This window comes from Acipenser ruthenus, chromosome 51 (genome assembly GCF_902713425.1).
Source record: "Acipenser ruthenus chromosome 51, fAciRut3.2 maternal haplotype, whole genome shotgun sequence".
In the NCBI taxonomy this organism is placed as follows: Eukaryota; Metazoa; Chordata; class Actinopteri; order Acipenseriformes; family Acipenseridae; genus Acipenser; species Acipenser ruthenus.
Genome location: NC_081239.1, coordinates 6,672,774 through 6,697,995, shown reverse-complemented (window position 1 = coordinate 6,697,995; position 25,222 = coordinate 6,672,774). Strand labels below are relative to the sequence as shown.

The 25,222-nt window shown below is 41.3% G+C and overlaps 1 protein-coding gene across 4 annotated transcripts in view; it reads left to right on the top strand.

Annotated features, from left to right (window-relative positions):
* Positions 1 to 12,554: 12,554 nt before the first annotated feature.
* LOC117968917 (butyrophilin subfamily 1 member A1-like) overlaps positions 12,555 to 25,222 on the top strand; it is a 36,118-nt gene continuing 23,450 nt past the window's right edge. The window contains exon 1 of one of the 4 annotated variants that reach the window (XM_059015835.1): positions 12,555 to 12,778. In XM_059015835.1, coding sequence (XP_058871818.1) covers positions 12,715 to 12,778 — 64 coding nt within the window. In that variant the 5' untranslated portion in view covers positions 12,555 to 12,714. Of the gene's footprint in view, positions 12,779 to 15,563; positions 15,746 to 19,427; positions 19,591 to 25,222 lie in introns of those variants that run through there. The other 3 variants (XM_059015834.1, XM_059015832.1, XM_059015833.1) reach the window with 3 other exon arrangements.

Sequence of the window (25,222 nt, the reverse complement as noted above, 5' to 3'; positions counted from 1 at the left end):
CAATGAACACAATACAGGAGATGCTTTGTAATGTTGCAATGAACACACACGATACAGGAGATGCTTTGTAATGTTGCAATGAACACAATACAGGAGATGTTTTGTAATGTTTCACACACGATACAGGAGATGCTTTGTAATGTTGCAATGAACACACACGATACAGGAGATGCTTTGTAATGTTGCAATGTGCACACACGATACAGGAGATGCTTTGTAATGTTGCAATGTGCACACGATACAGGAGATGCTTTGTAATGTTGCAATGTGCACACACGATACAGGAGATGCTTTGTAATGTTGCAATGTGCACACGATACAGGAGATGCTTTGTAATATTGCAATGAACACACACGATACAGGAGATGCTTTGTAATGTTGCAATGAACACACATGATACAGGAGATGCTTTATAATGTTTCAATGAACACACGATACAGGAGATGCTTTGTAATGTTGCAATGTGCACACGATACAGGAGATGCTTTGTAATGTTGCAATGTGCACACGATACAGGAGATGCTTTGTAATGTTGCAATGTGCACACAATACAGGAGATGCTTTGTAATGTTTCAATGTGCACACACGATACAGGAGATGCTTTGTAATGTTGCAATGAACACACATGATACAGGAGATGCTTTATAATGTTTCAATGAACACACACGATACAGGAGATGCTTTGTAATGTTGCAATGTGCACACGATACAGGAGATGCTTTGTAATGTTGCAATGAACACACATGATACAGGAGATGCTTTATAATGTTTCAATGAACACACAATACAGGAGATGCTTTGTAATGTTGCAATGTGCACACACGATACAGGAGATGCTTTGTAATGTTGCAATGTGCACACACGATACAGGAGATGCTTTGTAATGTTGCAATGTGCACACACGATACAGGAGATGCTTTGTAATGTTGCAATGAACACACACGATACAGGAGATGCTTTGTAATGTTGCAATGTGCACACACGATACAGGAGATGCTTTGTAATGTTGCAATGTGCACACAATACAGGAGATGCTTTGTAATGTTGCAATGTGCACACACGATACAGGAGATGCTTTGTAATGTTTCAATGAGCACACACGATACAGGAGATGCTTAGTAATGTTGCAATGTGCACACACGATACAGGAGATGCTTAGTAATGTTGCAATGTGCACACACGATACAGGAGATGCTTAGTAATGTTGCAATGAACACACGATACAGGAGATGCTTAGTAATGTTTCAATGAACACACACGATACAGGAGATGCTTAGTAATGTTTCAGTGAACACACACGATACAGGAGATGCTTTGTAATGTTGCAATGTGCACACAATGCAGGAGATGCTTTGTAATGTTGCAATGTGCACACACGATACAGGAGATGCTTTGTAATGTTGCAATGAACACACACGATACAGGAGATGCTTTGTAATGTTGCAATGTGCACACACGATACAGGAGATGCTTAGTAATGTTGCAATGAACACACACGATACAGGAGATGCTTTGTAATGTTGCAATGTGCACACGATACAGGAGATGCTTTGTAATGTTGCAATGAACACACACGATACAGGAGATGCTTTGTAATGTTGCAATGAACACAATACAGGAGATGCTTTGTAATGTTGCAATGTGCACACAATACAGGAGATGCTTTGTAATGTTGCAATGAACACACACGATACAGGAGATGCTTAGTAATGTTGCAATGTGCACACACGATACAGGAGATGCTTTGTAATGTTTCAATGTGCACACAATGCAGGAGATGCTTTGTAATGTTGCAATGTGCACACACGATACAGGAGATGCTTTGTAATGTTGCAATGTGCACACAATACAGGAGATGCTTTGTAATGTTGCAATGTGCACACAATGCAGGAGATGCTTTGTAATGTTTCAATGTGCACACACGATACAGGAGATGCTTTGTAATGTTGCAATGTGCACACACGATACAGGAGATGCTTTGTAATGTTGCAATGTGCACACACGATACAGGAGATGCTTTGTAATGTTTCAATGAACACACACGATACAGGAGATGCTTTGTAATGTTGCAATGTGCACACACGATACAGGAGATGCTTTGTAATGTTGCAATGAACACACATGATACAGGAGATGCTTTATAATGTTTCAATGAACACACACGATACAGGAGATGCTTTGTAATGTTGCAATGTGCACACGATACAGGAGATGCTTTGTAATATTGCAATGAACACACACGATACAGGAGATGCTTTGTAATGTTGCAATGAACACACATGATACAGGAGATGCTTTATAATGTTTCAATGAACACACAATACAGGAGATGCTTTGTAATGTTGCAATGTGCACACACGATACAGGAGATGCTTTGTAATGTTGCAATGTGCACACACGATACAGGAGATGCTTTGTAATGTTGCAATGAACACACACGATACAGGAGATGCTTTGTAATGTTGCAATGTGCACACACGATACAGGAGATGCTTTGTAATGTTGCAATGTGCACACACGATACAGGAGATGCTTTGTAATGTTGCAATGAACACACAATACAGGAGATGCTTTGTAATGTTGCAATGAACACACACGATACAGGAGATGCTTTGTAATGTTGCAATGAACACACATGATACAGGAGATGCTTTATAATGTTTCAATGAACACACAATACAGGAGATGCTTTGTAATGTTGCAATGTGCACACACGATACAGGAGATGCTTTGTAATGTTGCAATGTGCACACACGATACAGGAGATGCTTTGTAATGTTGCAATGAACACACACGATACAGGAGATGCTTTGTAATGTTGCAATGTGCACACACGATACAGGAGATGCTTTGTAATGTTGCAATGTGCACACGATACAGGAGATGCTTTGTAATATTGCAATGAACACACACGATACAGGAGATGCTTTGTAATGTTGCAATGAACACACATGATACAGGAGATGCTTTATAATGTTTCAATGAACACACACGATACAGGAGATGCTTTGTAATATTGCAATGAACACACACGATACAGGAGATGCTTTGTAATGTTGCAATGAACACACATGATACAGGAGATGCTTTATAATGTTTCAATGAACACACACGATACAGGAGATGCTTTGTAATGTTGCAATGTGCACACGATACAGGAGATGCTTTGTAATATTGCAATGAACACACACGATACATGAGTGCTTTGTAATGTTGCAATGAACACACGATACAGGAGATGCTTTATAATGTTTCAATGAACACACATGATACAGGAGATGCTTTATAATGTTTCAATGAACACACATGATACAGGAGATGTTTTGTAATGTTGAAATGTGCACACACGATACAGGAGATGCTTTGTAATGTTGCAATGTGCACACACGATACAGGAGATGCTTTGTAATGTTGCAATGAGCACACGATACAGGAGATGCTTTGTAATGTTGCAATGAACACACACGATACAGGAGATGCTTTGTAATGTTGCAATGAACACACATGATACAGGAGATGCTTTGTAATGTTGCAATGAAAACACACGATACAGGAGATGCTTTGTAATGTTGCAATGAGCACACAATACAGGAGATGCTTTGTAATGTTGCAATGTGCACACACGATACAGGAGATGCTTTGTAATGTTTCAATGAGCACACACGATACAGGAGATGCTTAGTAATGTTGCAATGTGCACACACGATACAGGAGATGCTTAGTAATGTTGCAATGTGCACACACGATACAGGAGATGCTTAGTAATGTTGCAATGAACACACGATACAGGAGATGCTTAGTAATGTTTCAATGAACACACACGATACAGGAGATGCTTAGTAATGTTGCAATGTGCACACACGATACAGGAGATGCTTTGTAATGTTTCAGTGAACACACACGATACAGGAGATGCTTTGTAATGTTGCAATGTGCACACAATGCAGGAGATGCTTTGTAATGTTGCAATGTGCACACACAATACAGGAGATGCTTTGTAATGTTGCAATGAACACACACGATACAGGAGATGCTTTGTAATGTTGCAATGTGCACACACGATACAGGAGATGCTTAGTAATGTTGCAATGAACACACACGATACAGGAGATGCTTTGTAATGTTGCAATGTGCACACAATACAGGAGATGCTTTGTAATGTTGCAATGTGCACACGATACAGGAGATGCTTTGTAATGTTGCAATGAACACACACGATACAGGAGATGCTTTGTAATGTTGCAATGAACACAATACAGGAGATGCTTTGTAATGTTGCAATGTGCACACAATACAGGAGATGCTTTGTAATGTTGCAATGAACACACACGATACAGGAGATGCTTAGTAATGTTGCAATGTGCACACACGATACAGGAGATGCTTTGTAATGTTTCAATGTGCACACAATGCAGGAGATGCTTTGTAATGTTGCAATGTGCACACACGATACAGGAGATGCTTTGTAATGTTGCAATGTGCACACAATACAGGAGATGCTTTGTAATGTTGCAATGTGCACAAAATGCAGGAGATGCTTTGTAATGTTTCAATGTGCACACACGATACAGGAGATGCTTTGTAATGTTGCAATGTGCACACACGATACAGGAGATGCTTTGTAATGTTGCAATGTGCACACACGATACAGGAGATGCTTTGTAATGTTTCAATGAACACACACGATACAGGAGATGCTTTGTAATGTTGCAATGTGCACACACGATACAGGAGATGCTTTGTTATGTTGCAATGAACACACGATACAGGAGATGCTTTGTAATGTTGCAATGTGCACACACACAATACAGGAGATGCTTTGTAATGTTTCAATGTGCACACACGATACAGGAGATGCTTTATAATGTTTCAATGAACACACACGATACAGGAGATGCTTTGTAATGTTGCAATGTGCACACGATACAGGAGATGCTTTATAATGTTTCAATGAACACACACGATACAGGAGATGCTTTGTAATGTTGCAATGTGCACACACTATACAGGAGATGCTTTGTAATGTTGCAATGAACACACATGATACAGGAGATGCTTTATAATGTTTCAATGAACACACACGATACAGGAGATGCTTTGTAATGTTGCAATGTGCACACGATACAGGAGATGCTTTGTAATATTGCAATGAACACACACGATACAGGAGATGCTTTGTAATGTTGCAATGAACACACATGATACAGGAGATGCTTTATAATGTTTCAATGAACACACAATACAGGAGATGCTTTGTAATGTTGCAATGTGCACACACGATACAGGAGATGCTTTGTAATGTTGCAATGTGCACACACGATACAGGAGATGCTTTGTAATGTTGCAATGTGCACACACGATACAGGAGATGCTTTGTAATGTTGCAATGTGCACACGATACAGGAGATGCTTTGTAATATTGCAATGAACACACACGATACAGGAGATGCTTTGTAATGTTGCAATGAACACACATGATACAGGAGATGCTTTATAATGTTTCAATGAACACACACGATACAGGAGATGCTTTGTAATATTGCAATGAACACACACGATACAGGAGATGCTTTGTAATGTTGCAATGAACACACATGATACAGGAGATGCTTTATAATGTTTCAATGAACACACACGATACAGGAGATGCTTTGTAATGTTGCAATGTGCACACGATACAGGAGATGCTTTGTAATATTGCAATGAACACACACGATACAGGAGTGCTTTGTAATGTTGCAATGAACACACGATACAGGAGATGCTTTATAATGTTTCAATGAACACACATGATACAGGAGATGCTTTGTAATGTTGCAATGAACACAATACAGGAGATGTTTTGTAATGTTGCAATGAGCACACACGATACAGGAGATGCTTTGTAATGTTGCAATGAACACACACGATACAGGAGATGCTTTGTAATGTTGCAATGTGCACACACGATACAGGAGATGCTTTGTAATGTTGCAATGTGCACACACGATACAGGAGATGCTTTGTAATGTTGCAATGAGCACACGATACAGGAGATGCTTTGTAATGTTGCAATGAACACACACGATACAGGAGATGCTTTGTAATGTTGCAATGAACACACATGATACAGGAGATGCTTTGTAATGTTGCAATGAACACACACGATACAGGAGATGCTTTGTAATGTTGCAATGTGCACACAATACAGGAGATGCTTTGTAATGTTGCAATGTGCACACACGATACAGGAGATGCTTTGTAATGTTTCAATGAGCACACACGATACAGGAGATGCTTAGTAATGTTGCAATGTGCACACACGATACAGGAGATGCTTAGTAATGTTGCAATGTGCACACACGATACAGGAGATGCTTAGTAATGTTGCAATGAACACACGATACAGGAGATGCTTAGTAATGTTTCAATGAACACACACGATACAGGAGATGCTTTGTAATGTTGCAATGAACACACACGATACAGGAGATGCTTTGTAATGTTGCAATGTGCACACAATGCAGGAGATGCTTTGTAATGTTGCAATGTGCACACACAATACAGGAGATGCTTTGTAATGTTGCAATGAACACACACGATACAGGAGATGCTTTGTAATGTTGCAATGTGCACACACGATACAGGAGATGCTTAGTAATGTTGCAATGAACACACACGATACAGGAGATGCTTTGTAATGTTGCAATGTGCACACAATACAGGAGATGCTTTGTAATGTTGCAATGTGCACACGATACAGGAGATGCTTTGTAATGTTGCAATGAACACACACGATACAGGAGATGCTTTGTAATGTTGCAATGAACACAATACAGGAGATGCTTTGTAATGTTGCAATGTGCACACAATACAGGAGATGCTTTGTAATGTTGCAATGAACACACACGATACAGGAGATGCTTAGTAATGTTGCAATGTGCACACACGATACAGGAGATGCTTTGTAATGTTTCAATGTGCACACAATGCAGGAGATGCTTTGTAATGTTGCAATGTGCACACACGATACAGGAGATGCTTTGTAATGTTGCAATGTGCACACAATACAGGAGATGCTTTGTAATGTTGCAATGTGCACACAATGCAGGAGATGCTTTGTAATGTTTCAATGTGCACACACGATACAGGAGATGCTTTGTAATGTTGCAATGTGCACACACGATATAGGAGATGCTTTGTAATGTTGCAATGTGCACTAACGATACAGGAGATGCTTTGTAATGTTGCAATGAAAACACAATACAGGAGATGCTTTGTAATGTTGCAATGTGCACACGATACAGGAGATGCTTTGTAATGTTGCAATGAACACACACGATACAGGAGATGCTTTGTAATGTTGCAATGAACACAATACAGGAGATGCTTTGTAATGTTGCAATGAGAACACAATACAGGAGATGCTTTGTAATGTTGCAATGAACACACACGATACAGGAGATGCTTTGTAATGTTGCAATGTGCACACACGATACAGGAGATGCTTTGTAATGTTGCAATGAACACACGATACAGGAGATGCTTTGTAATGTTGCAATGTGCACACACACAATACAGGAGATGCTTTGTAATGTTTCAATGTGCACACACGATACAGGAGATGCTTTATAATGTTTCAATGAACACACACGATACAGGAGATGCTTTGTAATGTTGCAATGTGCACACGATACAGGAGATGCTTTATAATGTTTCAATGAACACACACGATACAGGAGATGCTTTGTAATGTTGCAATGTGCACACAATACAGGAGATGCTTTGTAATGTTGCAATGAACACACACGATACAGGAGATGCTTTGTAATGTTGCAATGTGCACACACGATACAGGAGATGCTTTGTAATGTTGCAATGAACACACACGATACAGGAGATGCTTTGTAATGTTGCAATGAAAACACAATACAGGAGATGCTTTGTAATGTTGCAATGTGCACACGATACAGGAGATGCTTTGTAATGTTGCAATGAACACACACGATACAGGAGATGCTTTGTAATGTTGCAATGAACACAATACAGGAGATGCTTTGTAATGTTGCAATGAGAACACAATACAGGAGATGCTTTGTAATGTTGCAATGAACACACACGATACAGGAGATGCTTTGTAATGTTGCAATGAGAACACAATACAGGAGATGCTTTGTAATGTTGCAATGAACACACACGATACAGGAGATGCTTTGTAATGTTGCAATGAACACAATACAGGAGATGCTTTGTAATGTTGCAATGAACACACACGATACAGGAGATGCTTTGTAATGTTGCAATGAACACACATGATACAGGAGATGCTTTGTAATGTTGCAATGAACACACACGATACAGGAGATGCTTTGTAATGTTGCAGTGATCAAAGAATACAGGAGATGCTTTGTAATGTTGCAATGTGCACACACGATACAGGAGATGCTTTGTAATGTTTCAATGTGCACACACGATACAGGAGATGCTTTGTAATGTTTCAATGTGCACACACGATACAGGAGATGCTTTGTAATGTTTCAATGTGCACACACGATACAGGAGATGCTTTGTAATGTTTCAATGTGCACACACGATACAGGAGATGCTTTGTAATGTTTCAATGTGCACACGATACAGGAGATGCTTTGTAATGTTGCAGTGATCAAAGAATACAGGAGATGCTTTGTAATGTTGCAATGAGCACACGATACAGGAGATGCTTTGTAATGTTGCAGTGATCAAAGAATACAGGAGATGCTTTGTAATGTTGCAATGAACACACAATACAGGAGATGCTTTGTAATGTTGCAATGAACACACAATACAGGAGTGCTTTGTAATGTTGCAATGAACACACAATACAGGAGATGCTTTGTAATGTTGCAATGAGCACACGATACAGGAGATGCTTTGTAATGTTGCAATGAACACAATACAGGAGATGCTTTGTAATGTTGCAAGGAGCACACACGATACAGGAGATGCTTTGTAATGTTGCAATGAACACAATACAGGAGATGCTTTGTAATGTTGCAATGAACACACGATACAGGAGATGCTTTGTAATGTTGCAATGAACACACAATACAGGAGATGCTTTGTAATGTTGCAATGAACACACAATACAGGAGATGCTTTGTAATGTTGCAATGTACACACAATACAGGAGATGCTTTATAATGTTTCAATGAACACACACGATACAGGAGATGCTTTGTAATGTTGCAATGAACACACAATACAGGAGATGCTTTGTAATATTGCAATGAACACACACAATACAGGAGATGCTTTGTAATGTTGCAATGAGCACACGATACAGGAGATGCTTTGTAATGTTGCAATGAACACACAATACAGGAGATGCTTTGTAATGTTTCAATGAACACACATGATACAGGAGATGCTTTGTAATGTTTCAATGAGCACACACGATACAGGAGATGCTTTGTAATGTTGCAATGTGCACACACGATACAGGAGATGCTTTATAATGTTGCAATGAACACACACGATACAGGAGATGCTTTGTAATGTTGTAATGAACACAATACAAGAGATGCTTTGTAATGTTGCAATGAACACACAATACAGGAGATGCTTTGTAATGTTGCAATGATCAAACAATACAGGAGATGCTTTGTAATGTTGCAATGATCAAACAATACAGGAGATGCTTTGTAATGTTGCAATGATCAAACAATACAGGAGATGCTTTGTAATGTTGCAATGAACACACATGATACAGGAGATGCTTTGTAATGTTGCAGTGATCAAAGAATACAGGAGATGCTTTGTAATGTTGCAATGATCAAACAATACAGGAGATGCTTTGTAATGTTGCAATGAACACACATGATACAGGAGATGCTTTGTAATGTTGCAGTGATCAAACAATACAGGAGATGCTTTGTAATGTTGCAATGAACACACGATACAGGAGATGCTTTGTAATGTTGCAATGATCAAACAATACAGGAGATGCTTTGTAATGTTGCAATGATCAAACAATACAGGAGATGCTTTGTAATGTTGCAATGATCAAACAATACAGGAGATGCTTTGTAATGTTGCAATGAACACACATGATACAGGAGATGCTTTGTAATGTTGCAGTGATCAAAGAATACAGGAGATGCTTTGTAATGTTGCAATGAGCACACGATACAGGAGATGCTTTGTAATGTTGCAATGATCAAACAATACAGGAGATGCTTTGTAATGTTTCAATGAACACACACGATACAGGAGATGCTTTGTAATGTTGCAATGTGCACACACGATACAGGAGATGCTTTGTAATGTTGCAATGATCAAACAATACAGGAGATGCTTTGTAATGTTGCAATGAACACACATGATACAGGAGATGCTTTGTAATGTTGCAGTGATCAAAGAATACAGGAGATGCTTTGTAATGTTGCAATGAGCACACGATACAGGAGATGCTTTGTAATGTTGCAATGTGCACACGATACAGGAGATGCTTTGTAATGTTGCAATGAACACACACAATACAGGAGATGCTTTGTAATGTTGCAATGTGCACACGATACAGGAGATGCTTTGTAATGTTGCAATGAACACACACAATACAGGAGATGCTTTGTAATGTTGCAATGAACACACAATACAGGAGATGCTTTGTAATGTTGCAATGAACACACACAATACAGGAGATGCTTTGTAATGTTGCAGTGATCAAAGAATACAGGAGATGCTTTGTAATGTTGCAATGAACACACGATACAGGAGATGCTTTATAATGTTTCAATGAACACACACAATACAGGAGATGCTTTGTAATGTTGCAGTGATCAAAGAATACAGGAGATGCTTTGTAATGTTGCAATGTGCACACAATACAGGAGATGCTTTGTAATGTTGCAATGTGCACACAATACAGGAGATGCTTTGTAATGTTGCAGTGATCAAAGAATACAAGAGATGCTTTGTAATGTTGCAATGAACACACGATACAGGAGATGCTTTGTAATGTTGCAATGAACACACATGATACAGGAGATGCTTTTACTTTGTGCTGAGGTAAATACCACTACAGGATTGTTTCATGTTGACAACTTTGGAAATACAAATACAAGCATACTGTTGTAGTTCAAAAATATATATTTAAAATATCTATGAAAGACAAATGATGAATTTCTCTTTAATTCATAAAAACTGCCCTTTTTGATAAGTAAGGCTGACACATTGTCAAAAGTGTAGAAACCACCCAGTAAGACCATCCTCACTCTCCATGGCATTGACAGCAGCATGGCCTCAGCAAAACACACCCTGCTTATCAAATGACACTTAACAAAGTGGATACTATTAAATCAACTGAGACCATAGCATCCTCCTAGCCTGCATGACATGAAAGAGGGAAGAAAGATAACTGATCAGGTTCTGCTTCGTTCTATTTCACATAGTAATCATCATGATAATGCTTATGACCCAAATCCAAACTAGAATACCACATTCCTCTGATTGGATAAAACCAGGTCCCTTCTTGACTATTATCCCAGGAGATTCCCCAGGATTACGAGGAACAGAAGTGTTTGAATCCCAAGAGATGGAGCTAGGAAACATAAAGGAGAGCTTACAATGGTGCTGTTACACACCCACACATATAGGAGAGCTTACAATGGTGCTGTAAAAGGGGGGGGGGGGGTTGTTATGAGTATACAAGGTGCAAATCGTTTTGAAAATTGGTGCTAAACTCTTTTGAAAGTTTACCACCAAAGAGCCTAATGTTTAAAACCAAAAAGTGTATGCAAAACAAATGTTAGAAAAAAAAGAAATGGAATGTTAACTTGTAATCATCCAATTGGAATATTTGCTGGCTGTAGTGTCATTTGTTGCTAGGGAAGAGTGATCTGACTGGCTTTGTGCTGGCAGGAAAGATAAGCCGACCACACACAGAACATTCTTAACTCTTCGTTGTCAATAATATTTTGAGTACAGCTAGCCTGTGTCAGTACTGTCCCATTGAAGCAGGGTAGTGTTCAGCCTGTGTCAGTACTGTCTCATTGAAGCAGTGTAGTGTTCAGCCTGTGTCAGTACTGTCTCATTGAAGCAGGGTAGTGTTCAGCCTGTGTCAGTACTGTCTCATTGAAGCAGGGTAGTGTTCAGCCGTGTCAGTACTGTCTCATTACATGCAGGAGTGTAGTTGTATTGGACAGGACTAGAGAATCAGAGACCCACTGAACAAAGAGATTCACCTTAAAGTTCAATTTTAAAACAAGGGGTTAGACTGGAGAATAGTAATGTAACCTTTGCCTCTGAAGAACTGCGATTCTGCAGTTCTGCTGTGTATTGAAGGGGTAGTGTACAGTATAGTGTGATTCTGCAGTTCTGCTGTGTATTGAAGGGGTAGTGTACAGTATAGTGTGATTCTGCAGTTCTGCTGTGTATTGAAGGGGTAGTGTACAGTGTAGTGTGATTCTCCAGCTCTGCTGTGTATTGAAGGGGGAGAGTGTACAGTATAGTCTGTATCCTAACACTGCTCCATTACTACAGTGGGTGTTGTGTGTTATACCATCTTATCTGGCAGCTCCAGAGCCAGTCTGACACATGTATCTCAGTGGAGCAGCGGTCTGGCCCTGTGATGAATATGAATACAGGAGTCTGGCTGTGGGTGTGCAGTACTTCACAGTGCAATCATGACAGGAGTCTACATGGGGTCTGGTTTGTTTGTGTCACATAGCTACAACTAACAGAGCTTGTGTTCTGAAGATGAGATTCCTGGGGAGGACCTGTTTCATTGTCTTGAGTTTGCTACCAGCTGTTTCTACACAAGGTGAGAGGGACTGTAGAAATTAAACTGATGAAGAGACAACTGCTATTTCTAACGTTTCTAACTGTGTGCAGAGGGGAGCTGATTGTTCTACAGAGGGACAGTGTTTTGTGTGTGCAGAGGGGAGCTGATTGTTCTACAGAGGGACAGTGTTTTGTGTGTGCAGAGGGGAGCTGATTGTTCTACAGGGGGACAGTGTTTTGTGTGTGCAGAGGGGAGCTGATTGTTCTACAGAGGGACAGTGTTTTGTATGTGCAGAGTGGAGCTGATTGTTCACACAGAGGGACAGTGTTTTGTGTGTGTAGAGGGGAGCTGATTGTTCTACAGAGGGACAGTGTTTTGTCTGTGCAGAGGGGAGCTGATTGTTCATACAGAGGGACAGTGTTTTGTGTGTGCAGAGGGGAGCTGATTGTTCTACAGAGGGACAGTGTTTTGTGTGTGCAGAGGGGAGCTGATTGTTCTACAGAGGGACAGTGTTTTGTGTGTGCAGAGGGGAGCTGATTGTTCTACAGAGGGACAGTGTTTTGTGTGCAGAGGGGAGCTGATTGTTCTACAGAGGGACAGTGTTTTGTGTGTGCAGAGGTGAGCTGATTGTTCTACAGAGGGACAGTGTTTTGTGTGTGCAGAGGGGAGCTGATTGTTCTACAGAGGGACAGTGTTTTGTATGTGCAGAGGGGAGCTGATTGTTCTGGCACAGATGTTCGAGACTTGTTCCCATAAGAGGAAAGGACCAGGGTGTGGGACGAGGATGTGGTTTCATCTGAGACACTGCTGGGTTTGGAGACAATTTCTCATATTTTGGAATCTATTTAAACTCCTAATTGGAGCAGAGATGTAGTCAATGTTGTCTCGGAGTTGGTTATGTTCAGTAATTTTTTGGGGTTATGAATACACACGGGTGGAAATCATTTTTAAAATTGATGATAAACTGTTTTGAAAGTTAACCACCAGAGAGTCTATGGTTAAAAACCAAAAAAGTGTATGCAAAACAAATGTTTGAAAGAAAAATGTAATGTTGATAAATTGTAATCATCCAATTAGAATATTTGCTGGCTGCAGTGTCATTTGTTGCTAGGGAAGAGTGATCTGACTAGCTTCGTGCTGGCAGGAAAGATAAGCCAGCCACACACAGAACATTCTTAACTCTCCGTTGTCAATAATATTTTGTGCACAGCTGTACTTATGACACACTTTTCTAATTTACAGTCTTTTGTATGTATTTGAACAAACAAGATCTTTAGTAAGCCACGGTTCTGGGTGGGAGTAAGCCCAGCAGGGGTACAAACTGTTTTGAAAATTGATGCTGAACTGTTTTGAAAGTTTAGCACCAGAGAAATTACTGGTGCTGAATGATCAAACCCCATCCTAATCAAGCACCCCACATAACCTCCCACACGACACAAACCTTCTCTCCTGTGGGTGCGGATGAGTGTGTGAGTGTGTGTGTGTGTGTGGGGGGGGGGGGGGGGGGGTCATGTGAGTAGTCCAGACACAATGAGAAACTATCATCATCTATGGTTGCTAAGGAATGAAAAAACATATATATCCTCTTATAGGAGCCTAGACTCAACCATGCGTCAGTCACAGGGATTTTTGCAATCCTTTCTAGTCTTGTTGAAACTCATAGTGGTTTTGACATATTCATCAATTTTAGTAGCAAAGTATCCAGGATTCAGCTGTGTATTGCCATCTTGACCCCTATGAACTAGATGCCTGAGGGGTAATGCACTGTCTCATTACTTGAACCAGGGTAGTGTTCAGCCTGTGTCAGTACTGTCTCATTGAAGCAGTGTAGTGTTCAGCCTGTGTCAGTACTGTCTCATTGAAACAGTGTAGTGTTCATCCTGTGTCAGTACTGTCTCATTGAAGCAGGGTAGTGTTCAGCCTGTGTCAGTACTGTCTCATTGAAACAGGGTAGTGTTCAGCCTGTGTCAGTACTGTCTCATTGAAGCAGGGTAGTGTTCAGCCTGTGTCAGTACTGTCTCATTGAAGCAGGGTAGTGTTCAGCCTGTGTCGGTACTGTCTCATTACATGCAGGAGTGTAGTTGCATTTTGCATGACTGGAGAATCAGACCCACTGAACAAAGAGATCCACCTTAAAGTTCAATTTTACAACAACATGGGGTTAGACTGGAGAATAGTAATGTAACCTTTGCCTCTGAACCACTGTGATTCTGCAGTTCTGCTGTGTATTGAAGGGGTAGTGTACAGTATAGTGTGATTCTGCAGTTCTGCTGTGTATTGAAGGGGTAGTGTACAGTATAGTGTGATTCTGCAGTTCTGCTGTGTATTGAAGGGGTAGTGTACAGTATAGTGTGATTCTGCAGTTCTGCTGTGTATTGAAGGGGTAGTGTACAGTATAGTGTGATTCTGCAGTTCTGCTGTGTATTGAAGGGGTAGTGTACAGTATAGTGTGATACTGCAGTTCTGCTGTGTATTGAAGGGGTAGTGTACAGTATAGTGTGATTCTGCAGTTCCGCTGTGTATTGAAGGGGTAGTGTACAGTATAGTGTGATTCTGCAGTTCTGCTGTGTATTGAAGGGGTAGTGTACAGTACAGTGTGATTCTGCAGTTCTGCTGTGTATTGAAGGGGTAGTGTACAGTATAGTGTGATTCTGCAGTTCTGCTGTGTTTTGAAGTGGGATAGTGTACAGTATGGTCTGTATCCTAACACTGCTCCATTACTACAGTGGACGTTGTGTGTTATACCATCTTATCTGGCAGATGCAGAGCCAGTCTGACACATTTATCTCAGTAGAGCAGCGGTCTGGCCCTGTGATGAATATGAATACAGGAGTCTGGCTGTGGGTGTGCAGTACTTCACAGTGCAATCATGAGAGGAGTCTACATGGGGTCTGGCCTGTTTGTGTCACACAGCTACAACTAACAGAGCTTTTGTTATGAAGATGAGACTTCTGGGGAGGACCTGTTTCATTGTCTTGAGTTTGCTACCAGCTGTTTCTACACAAGGTGAGAGGGACTGTAGAAATGAAACTGATGAAGAGACAACCTGCTATTTCTAACATGAAGATAATTGAACAGGACAGATGCACTGAGATGCAGTATTTCATTTGCAGGGATGTACTGGCTCTGTATATAGTTGTCTGCAGCACTGCAGATAAGGTTTTGGATCATTGAGTAATTTACTCTCTAATTTAGTCAATATGATCCTATTATTGTATGTGACTAAATGGACTAAAGTTATGTTTTTTTTTTAGGCAGGTGTAGTGAGGGCTGGTATAGCCCTGATTTTTGTAAATGACTATGGCCCTGTCCATACTATACAGTATATATATATATATATATATATATATATATATATATATATATATATATATATATATATATATATATATATATATATATATAAATATATATATTTATATATATATATAACTTTTACATTCTTTTTTTCATCTTCACAATTAAGAGTTCAGCCGATTTTTACAGAGGCGACCGCCTCGGCTGCCTCAATGGATGCTACGCGCCTGTAAGGTTTCACTTCAGTGTTATATTACAGTACATGACTGAGTGATACAAGCAGAGGGGACAAAGCTTCCCGTATTTTCAGCTTCTTTGTTTATGGTGAATTGGTTATAATTGATCAGTCATTTTTGAAGGCTTATTTTGTATTTATAAATGTATTGTGTATCGATATGTATACATTTTAAAAGTATTTATTCATTGGCACTCAAATGGTCTCAATTTTTAAATGTTTACACCTGGCTGTGCATACGAATACCTGCACTTTTTTTATTGATAATTTCACCCCTGCCGCTACCTACTCTTTTAAAGTAGGTACAGCATTTATTGAAAGTACTCATGACTTCAAGGTAATGTTGCTTTTTACTCAGTCAAAATACATTTTACTAACACAGGGCCTATTTTCATACGCGACTAAGGTTGAAGCTGCATAAGCTGTGTTTTTAGTCGTTTATACCGGTGACCCGTGTGTGTGTGATTTTGGAACGTGTAAGTTGAGGTGCCTCCAGGCATTTATCGTCCATCTATTTTAAGTTATTCGTGGCTAGTTAAATTAGCTGATATACCCCTACGTGTGATTTCCGAAGCATTTATACATCTATTAGGCGTTTAGGAAGTTCTGAGCTACACCCGGCTCTACTTAGTGCAACTCAATCGCTATTGTTTTTGTTTTTTGTTTTTTCAACGTGGTTGCGGTGCAGGCAGAGAGAAGGAGAATAAGGATGACCAAACAGATGATCAGATGATCAGATTATTATTATTATTATTATTATTATTATTATTATTATTATTGGTGAATACCTTGTCAAAGTACTATAGAGTCATGCAAATATTGTACACGAACAGCCATCATATGGCTTAAACCCAGCCGTCAGAGTCCAGAGCTCTAACTACGACTACCACAGCCAGGGTCGGATTAACCTCTTGTGGGCCTGGCGCCAAACAGATTTGTGAGCCCCCATTTGTGGAACCATTGTAAAAGACAGGGGATCAACACAGAAGTTGTCTTTGACACATCACGTTTTTGAGCGCCGCTTACATTTTTTTCATCATTTTCTTAGTCACTTGTTCCTTGATGTTTACTCTCCCGCTCTGAAACAGTGCATGCACAGGCAATACACCTGTAGTGTACACTCAAAACACACTACTAGTCACTTTCAAAACACTCTCAAGCTCAAAACACGTTGCTTTTTACAGTTATGGCATTACATTTGTATTTTCCCCAAACGTTTTTCAGCTAAAGTACTAATAGAAACTGTAACCGTACAAATGTACTGCATATCAAAATACGGAGTTGAAATACAAAGCAAACAAAAAATAAAAATTACCAAAATTAACTACACACACACACACACACACACACACAAACAGTACTACATACAGAAACACAAACACACAGACTAATACAGTAAATTGAAATCTATGGCTAATGGATGCCTTCTTTCAAGCATACTGGTTTGAGTTCCTTTGCTTCAAAAACAAAAATCATTCTCGAGGGATTACACATTTTTTCGCTATACAACATGTTTTGAATATGTTATCTTGCTTAATACAACTTTTTTAATGAACAAAAAAAGTTTAATATTATAACAGTAACATACTGATATACATACTGATAGAATGTGTCTATTTTGTGGCTCACCTTTGTCGTTTTTTGTGTACGTTGTGTTTGTACTTTAGTTAGCCACCTGTATTGAAAAAACGCTGGCACTGTCTCCGAAAATTAGCCACTTCCACTGTTCCTTTTAAGTGCATCTGGGTATTTCCCATTTGATAAATAATTGAATATTTCTTGAAAGTTGGTCTCTCCTTTTCCACCAGTCCCAGTGTCAGCACCAGTCAGTGTCAGCACTAGTCAGTGTCAGCACCAGTCCCAGCAGTGTCAGCACCAGTCCCAGCAATGTCAGCACCAGTCCCAGCAGTGTCAGCACCAGTCCCAGCAGTGTCAGCACCAGTCCCAGCAGTGTCAGAACCGGTCACATTGTCTGCACCAGTCCCAGCAGTGTCAGCACCAGTCCCAGCAGTGTCAGCACCAGTCACATTGTCAGCACCAGTCCCAGCAGTGTCAGCACCAGTCCCAGCAGTGTCAGCACCGGTCTCAGTGTCAGCACCAGTCCCAGCAGTGTCAGCACCGGTCTCAGTGTCAGTACTAGTCAGTGTCAGCACCAGTCACATTGTCAGCACCAGTCCCAGCAGTGTCAGCACCAGTCACAGTGTCAGCACCAGTCCCAGCAGTATCAGCACCAGTCTTACCAGTCAGCAGCAGTTACCAGTCCCAGCAGTGTAAGGCAACTTAAGTAGCAGTGAACCAAATGCATGTCAATAAAGGTATGAACCCATCTACTTATTAATATTGATGTTATATTCTTGTCCTTTTAAAATCATATATTTCTGACAGTGTCAATATGGTCATTTTAGGTTGCTGTGGTTTTGCTGGGAGACAATTAGTTTTAATCTTTGAAATAATATGGGTCATCAAATTTTAACATTAACATCATCATCCAAGGGACTTAATATTGCTTTGCAGTTTGCATGAACAGTCTCCAGGCTTTATAAGACGATTACTTTTAGCTTTGTAACATGAACTATCCCAATTTAAAAACCACAACCCTAAACCTATAACCTTTTTAAAATAAACAATTGTATGTGCAGTGTACTGTATATACTTTTTTTAAAAACTAGCAGTGGTAGGCCTACGCCGGAACTGTAGTAAGGTTACAGTTATACTAATATTAAAGTGTAGAAAATACGACTTGCCCTGCTAATAATATTATGGATGCAGCATGTCATTATATTACTGAAACATTTTTATTTTGATTAAAGTTTGACAACATTTTGATGTATAAAATAATTTAATATATAAATAAATCTCCGCGATCACACATAAACTACATCAGATTGACATCGATGTTATAGAAACATAAAAAGACAGGGATTTAAGACATTTTACTGTATAAAGAGCCGTCGATCACACATTTTGAAGTTCATATGAAAAGACAGTGGCACAAACACGCACCAACATACACAGTCTAGTAAATAAAACGGCCAGATAAAAATAAAAAGCCATGCAGTGAACCTCCCCTTTAATCAAACTGTAGCCCCGCCTTACTTTTATCTACTTTTGCCTTACTGCGCTTGCGTGATCAACTTATTTCTACGACATCGGTACGAAGTTTGTAATTAACTCAGAAATGTGTACATTCTCAAACGTAAACCAAACAAAGTTCAATAGAATGAATATAAACAAACACAAAACTAACTCAGGATCCCAGCATAACTTAAACCACAGACAGGTTTTTGGCTTTTCCTTCTTTGTTAGTAACTCCGAGCAGGTAAGTAAGTTTGGAATGCTTTTTCTTTTGTCTTTAAATTCAGCGCGTCCCCACTAGTCTAAGCGGTATGTTGGCCGACTGGTAGACGCACCCTGCGTTCTTTTAAGCTATATATATATATATATATATATATATATATATATATATGTAGCGGGGCAGAACAATGGGGGAGAGCGATTGTGGGGAACTGTACCCGGTTGCTCTGCCTGTTCAAGCTTCCGAGGAGTATTCTGGTGCTTAGGAAAATATAGTAAGTGCGTTACGTTTGAATTCTAGCGATTCTGGAAAAAGTCTAGCATAGAGCGTTTTTTACCTCTTGGCGAGGCAGACTTTTGTTTTGTACTGTTTGGTTTTGGTTTTGATAATTTTGGATTTAAATAAATTACGGTGTACACACTGTTTGGTTTCCAGCTGCAGGAGCAGCAATACTTTAACCATGTGTGTTGTTTATATGGACGGAACTTGTTAAAAACATTACGTGTTCCCCAGCTGCAGGAGCAGCAATACTCTGACCGAGTGCATTGTTTTTATGAGCAGGACTCGCTACAAATAATACGTGTTCTTCAGCTGCCAGAGCAGCAATTACTTTAACCAAGACTGTTGCGGGACTTAGCAAAAATACTGCAAGGTTTACAGCTGCAGGTGCAGCGTGTGCACTTCAAGAAAGAATTACAGCGCCAGGTCTGGATCGTACAGGTTGGATTACAAGCTGCCGGAGTAACGGTACCACTCTAAGAGAGAGGGATATACATTAGGAAGAAAACCACCAAGCATAGAATCGGGGTGTGAGATAAATCTTTATTATTGGTGGTTCCTTGTGGCCTGCTCCTTGCTGTCTTTCAGGCAGCCTAGGACAGAGGATGTGCTGTTCTTCCTTATGTTACAGGAGACAACCTCCAGAGGGAGCCCAACCTGTACTCACCTGTGTTCCTGGCTCACACCACCAGAGGGAGCCCAACCAATACCCACCTGTGTTCCTGGCTCACTCCACCAGAGGGAGCCCAACCTGTACTCACTTGTGTTCCTGGCTCATTCCACCACAGGGAGCCCAACCAATACCCACCTGTGTTCCTGGCTCACTCCACCAGAGGGAGCCCAACCTGTACTCACCTGTGTTCCTGGCTCACTCCACCAGAGGGAGCCCAACCTGTACTCGCCTGTGTTCCTGGCTCACTCCCCCAGAGGGAGCCCAACCAATACCCACCTGTGTTCCTGGCTCACTCCACCAGAGGGAGCCCAACCAATACTTACTTGTGGTCCTGGCTCACTCCACCAGAGGGAGCCTAACCAATACCCACCTGTGTTCCTGGCTCGCTCCACCAGAGGGAGCCCAACCTGTACTCACCTGTGTTCCTGGCTCACTCCACCAGAGGGAGCCCAACCGGTACTCACCTGTGTTCCTGGCTCACTCCACCAGAGGGAGCCCACCCGGTACTCACCTGTGTTACTGGCTCACTCCACCAGAGGGAGCCCAACCGGTACTCACCTGTGTTCCTGGCTCACTCCACCAGAGGGAGCCCACCCGGTACTCACCTGTGTTACTGGCTCACTCCACCAGAGGGAGTCCAACTTGCGCTCGACATAGCATAGAGAGGGAAGTAGTGAGAGAGTGGCCGTACAGGGCAAATAAACACAAGAGAATAAATGTCTTGTTGTAAATAAAAGTATTCACCTGAATTACTGAAGTGTTGACTCCGGTCTGTGAAGAAAAATACCGGTGCCCAAGCAACACCACACTACCACTCTTTTACTATATATATAAATATATATAAACTAAAATTAAAAAATAAAACAACAATGCACAATAGGGGCTAACATTTTGCTCAAATTTATTATGTAACAGGCATTTTAACAGGCCATTTTAATCATCATAGTGTTCTCTGAAATCACCCACATACCTTTACAGACCCTGGGTACTCACCTACAACAGGACCTGGCCATGCTACAATAGCCTTGGATTAGAACATATATTCCTGTTTCTTTTATTAATTATCTTACAATAATATGTTATGTGTGCTTCTCTTGTGTTTCTGTGTAGATTAATTACCATGATCTATTCCAGAAAAAGTAGACTTTTTATTTTATTTTTATCCCTGGTATTGTGGTTTCTGCACAAGAAATAAAGTGGCAAAAGACACATTTTCATAAAGTAATATCATTACTGTGGTTTACTTATGCCTTTTTTAGATGTACACATACTCTTCAAAATGTTTTAGAAAAGGAGGGGCATTGTACAAAGAAAAAACACCTCCCTGTTTTGGTTTTCGTTTATTACAGTCCTCATAACAGAAAATACTAGGATTGCAACAAAACAAAATGCTAGGTTACCGTAACCCTGGTTTGCTGAAAGAGAAGACAACCACCAACATCACTTATGGGATATGTCTGTCTATGGGTAGGTATTACTGAGCTCTTTATATCAGAGCTGCCGATAGGCCCCTTCCTTGGATGATGCACTCAGTCCCGCCCATTGAGGGATTAAAACCATCATACTGAGGAAGCCATTTCTCTTTTTGCATCGACCCTGTGAGGGCGACATGCGACCTCACGGTTGGTGGTCGTCTTCTCTTTCAGGTAGCCAGGGTTACGGTAGGTAACCTAACGTTCCCTTTCAATTCGAAGATGGCCATCAATATTACTTATGGGAAAGTATACCAGAGCTGTCGTGAGGGACAAGGAACGGCAGCATATGAGGGATGCATCAGAACTGTATAACCCAGGGGTCAGTGGTGTGAACTTACACCCTCAAGGACCCTCATGCCTAATGAAGGCAAGGAAGGATCTACCACATTAAGATGGTAGAACCTGGAGAAAGTATGCGGCATAGCCCAGCTAGCCGCAGTACAGATATCAGACAGTGAGGCCCCCTCTAGTGGAATGTGCGACTACCTTCCCAGGCGGGGGCAAGCCAGCACCACCATACGCAGTCTAGACAGTGTCAGCAATCCAATGTGACAGCTGCTGCTTTGAGAGGGGCTGTCCTAGGGTCCGTATCCCGTAACAGACAAAACGGTGTAAGCCGACTGCATCATTGATGGTGAGGCCCAGCCTCACCAGAAGCTCTGTCACCACTGCCGTCTGGGCCACTGCTCCCTCTCGTAACTGGGAACAGATCAAACAGTCGTCAAGATAGTTTATTACTCTGATCCCCCTCACCTACAGGGGAGCCAGGATAGCATCTATGCACTTTGAAAATGTACGAGGAACTAGGGAGAGGCTGAATGGCAGCATAGCGAACTCGTAAACGCTTCCCTGAAAGGCAAAGCGGAGATACTTCCTGTGCTCTGGATGAATGGGAACATGAAAATACGCGTCCCGTAATTCTACGGTGGTGAACCAGTCGTCCATCCGGACTGACTGGAGAATGTGACGGTGAGTCAGCATCTGGAACCTTCTTTCTTTTAAGCCTCAGGTCTAGGCCACCAGAAAATATCTCGAGTAGTACCTCTCTCTGTGGGAGGTGGGGTCTATGAGACGAATGGCTCGCTTGCACAGCATGGCGGCTACTTCTTTCTGAAGTACAGAGGCCTGGAGAGGGTCTGGCACAAAAGTATTCGTGATTCCTCGAAATGGAGGAGGTCCCAAGTGGAACTGAAGAGCGTAACCGTTGTGTACAGTGGCAAGCACCCAGGTGTCCGAGGTGCAAGCACGCCAGTAATACAGCTGGTGTGCCGAAAAGGGGGTCTGAGGCCGCAAGCCTTCAGGGGGCCTGCTGGGGCTGCTGAGTTGTGGCGGGTCAGTTTGGGGTGGTGGCCCTGGATCCGCCTCCTGGGACTCTGGAGTGGCCTGGCCACGTCCTCCGTTCCCTCTGCCTTTTGGGATTGCCCGGTTGCTCACCGCTGCTGTGCCCTGTAGGTGGTGCCTCAGGTCACCCAGTGGAGCCGTGGGAACCCAAGCTGGAGGGGTTTGCCAGCAGTTCGACCTACCCCTTGCATGAGTGCGGGGAGGGAGTAACGCGACCACGTGCTGAGATGCATCGCATTCTCGGTGGGATCGCTGCAGGATCTCCTCCACGGTCCAAAAGTATGTCCCGGGGATATGGGCCCATCCAGCAGCGTAGCCTTATCTGTGTCGGGAATAGGGATGAAACGATTTTTCAATATTACGATATTTGTGATAATCATATCGTGGACATTTGTAATTAGACGATAGTCACATACTGTAACAGGGCGAGGTGCCCTGTACATTGTTTTGTTTGTTTACTTTTAGATCGGGGTCCCCCTCCGCCCCTGTGTTATTTTGTATTATTATTATTATGATTTATTATTGTATATGATGGCGAGCGCCGCGGGGCTTATGTATTAAGACGGTGTAGCCGTTTGTTTATTTTATTATTTAGTAACGTGGATGGGAAGCCCCATCCACATTGTAATTAAATAACTCGTGCAGAAGGTGGCCATCTCCCGAATTAGTTAAGTGATTTAATTTGTTGCTAATCGGGAGATGGTCACCTGTTATAAAAGCCTGCAGCTCTCGGCACTCGGGCGGGTGTATGAGGAGCGAGAGTGGAGAGAGTGAGGAGAGAAACGTAAAGAGTAAAAACATAAAGGATCAGTGACGGCTATTTGCCCAGCCTGTGGTATTTTTTGTGTTCGTGATTTTTGTTATGTTCAAACCTTTTATTTTCGCTCGGTGAGCAAGTGTGTTTTTTTTGTTTAAATATTTTATTTATGTTTGTTGTGCTGAATAAAAACGGTACAGCCTTTACCTGCAGTACTTCCCTGGTGTCAGTTTCCTTCCTGCTTCTGCCTGACATCAGACCACTCAGTCAACCTGTCACACATTCTCACTAAACATGGCTGAAAGCAGAACAGATGCTTTTCTCTCATTCAATTCCATTCAATTCCATTCCTCATTATATACATGGATATATAAATACTGGATAATCGATTCAATAATTACGTTTTTGTAACACGCACAGTTAATAACATTATTTAAGTTTATCAACGAAACTGCACCTAACGCCCTGCCTTGCTATTTACAGTATTTCTGCCAGACAAGCAGTGGGCGTGCTCTTCTTTTCCTGCTTGTGTTAACTAGCATCTGATTTGCTGGTCCCATCCTACCTCCGGAGACGTGTTAGCCGTCTAGTGATTTACAAAAACAAAAGACAATTACTAACGGCGACAAAACAAACAAAACACTCACTAGTTTTTAGGGGTTTCTCCCGGTCCTTCCAGTTACTTGTCTCTCAAACCAAGTGACGGAGAAGATTGTGATTCTCCGTCCCCTTTATGCTATCACACATGACCCCTTGATAAACGAGTGCAGCTGTCTCTACTATCTACAGCTGCTACGTCGTTTCCCTTCTGGGTCAATACGTTCCTGCAATGGAGTCTTGCCGCCTTCCAGACTAACCGACTTCCCGGCCTGGGGAAAGAACTGTCAGGCCAGACCGTCCAAAGACTTCTCCTTTAGCTGCTTAGCGCCCTCACAGGTCGGGAGGGAGATTTACAACCAAAACTCATTGTATTTCTGTCACATACAATCATTGATATTTACTAGAATGATTATATTTTGTGTGCCCAATTAATCCATTGCTATTTTGAGGCTTAACTGACAGCCCTAGTGTGTACTTTCACTACAAAAAATATATAGTGGGGAAATACCACAGGATGTGCATCCAATCCGC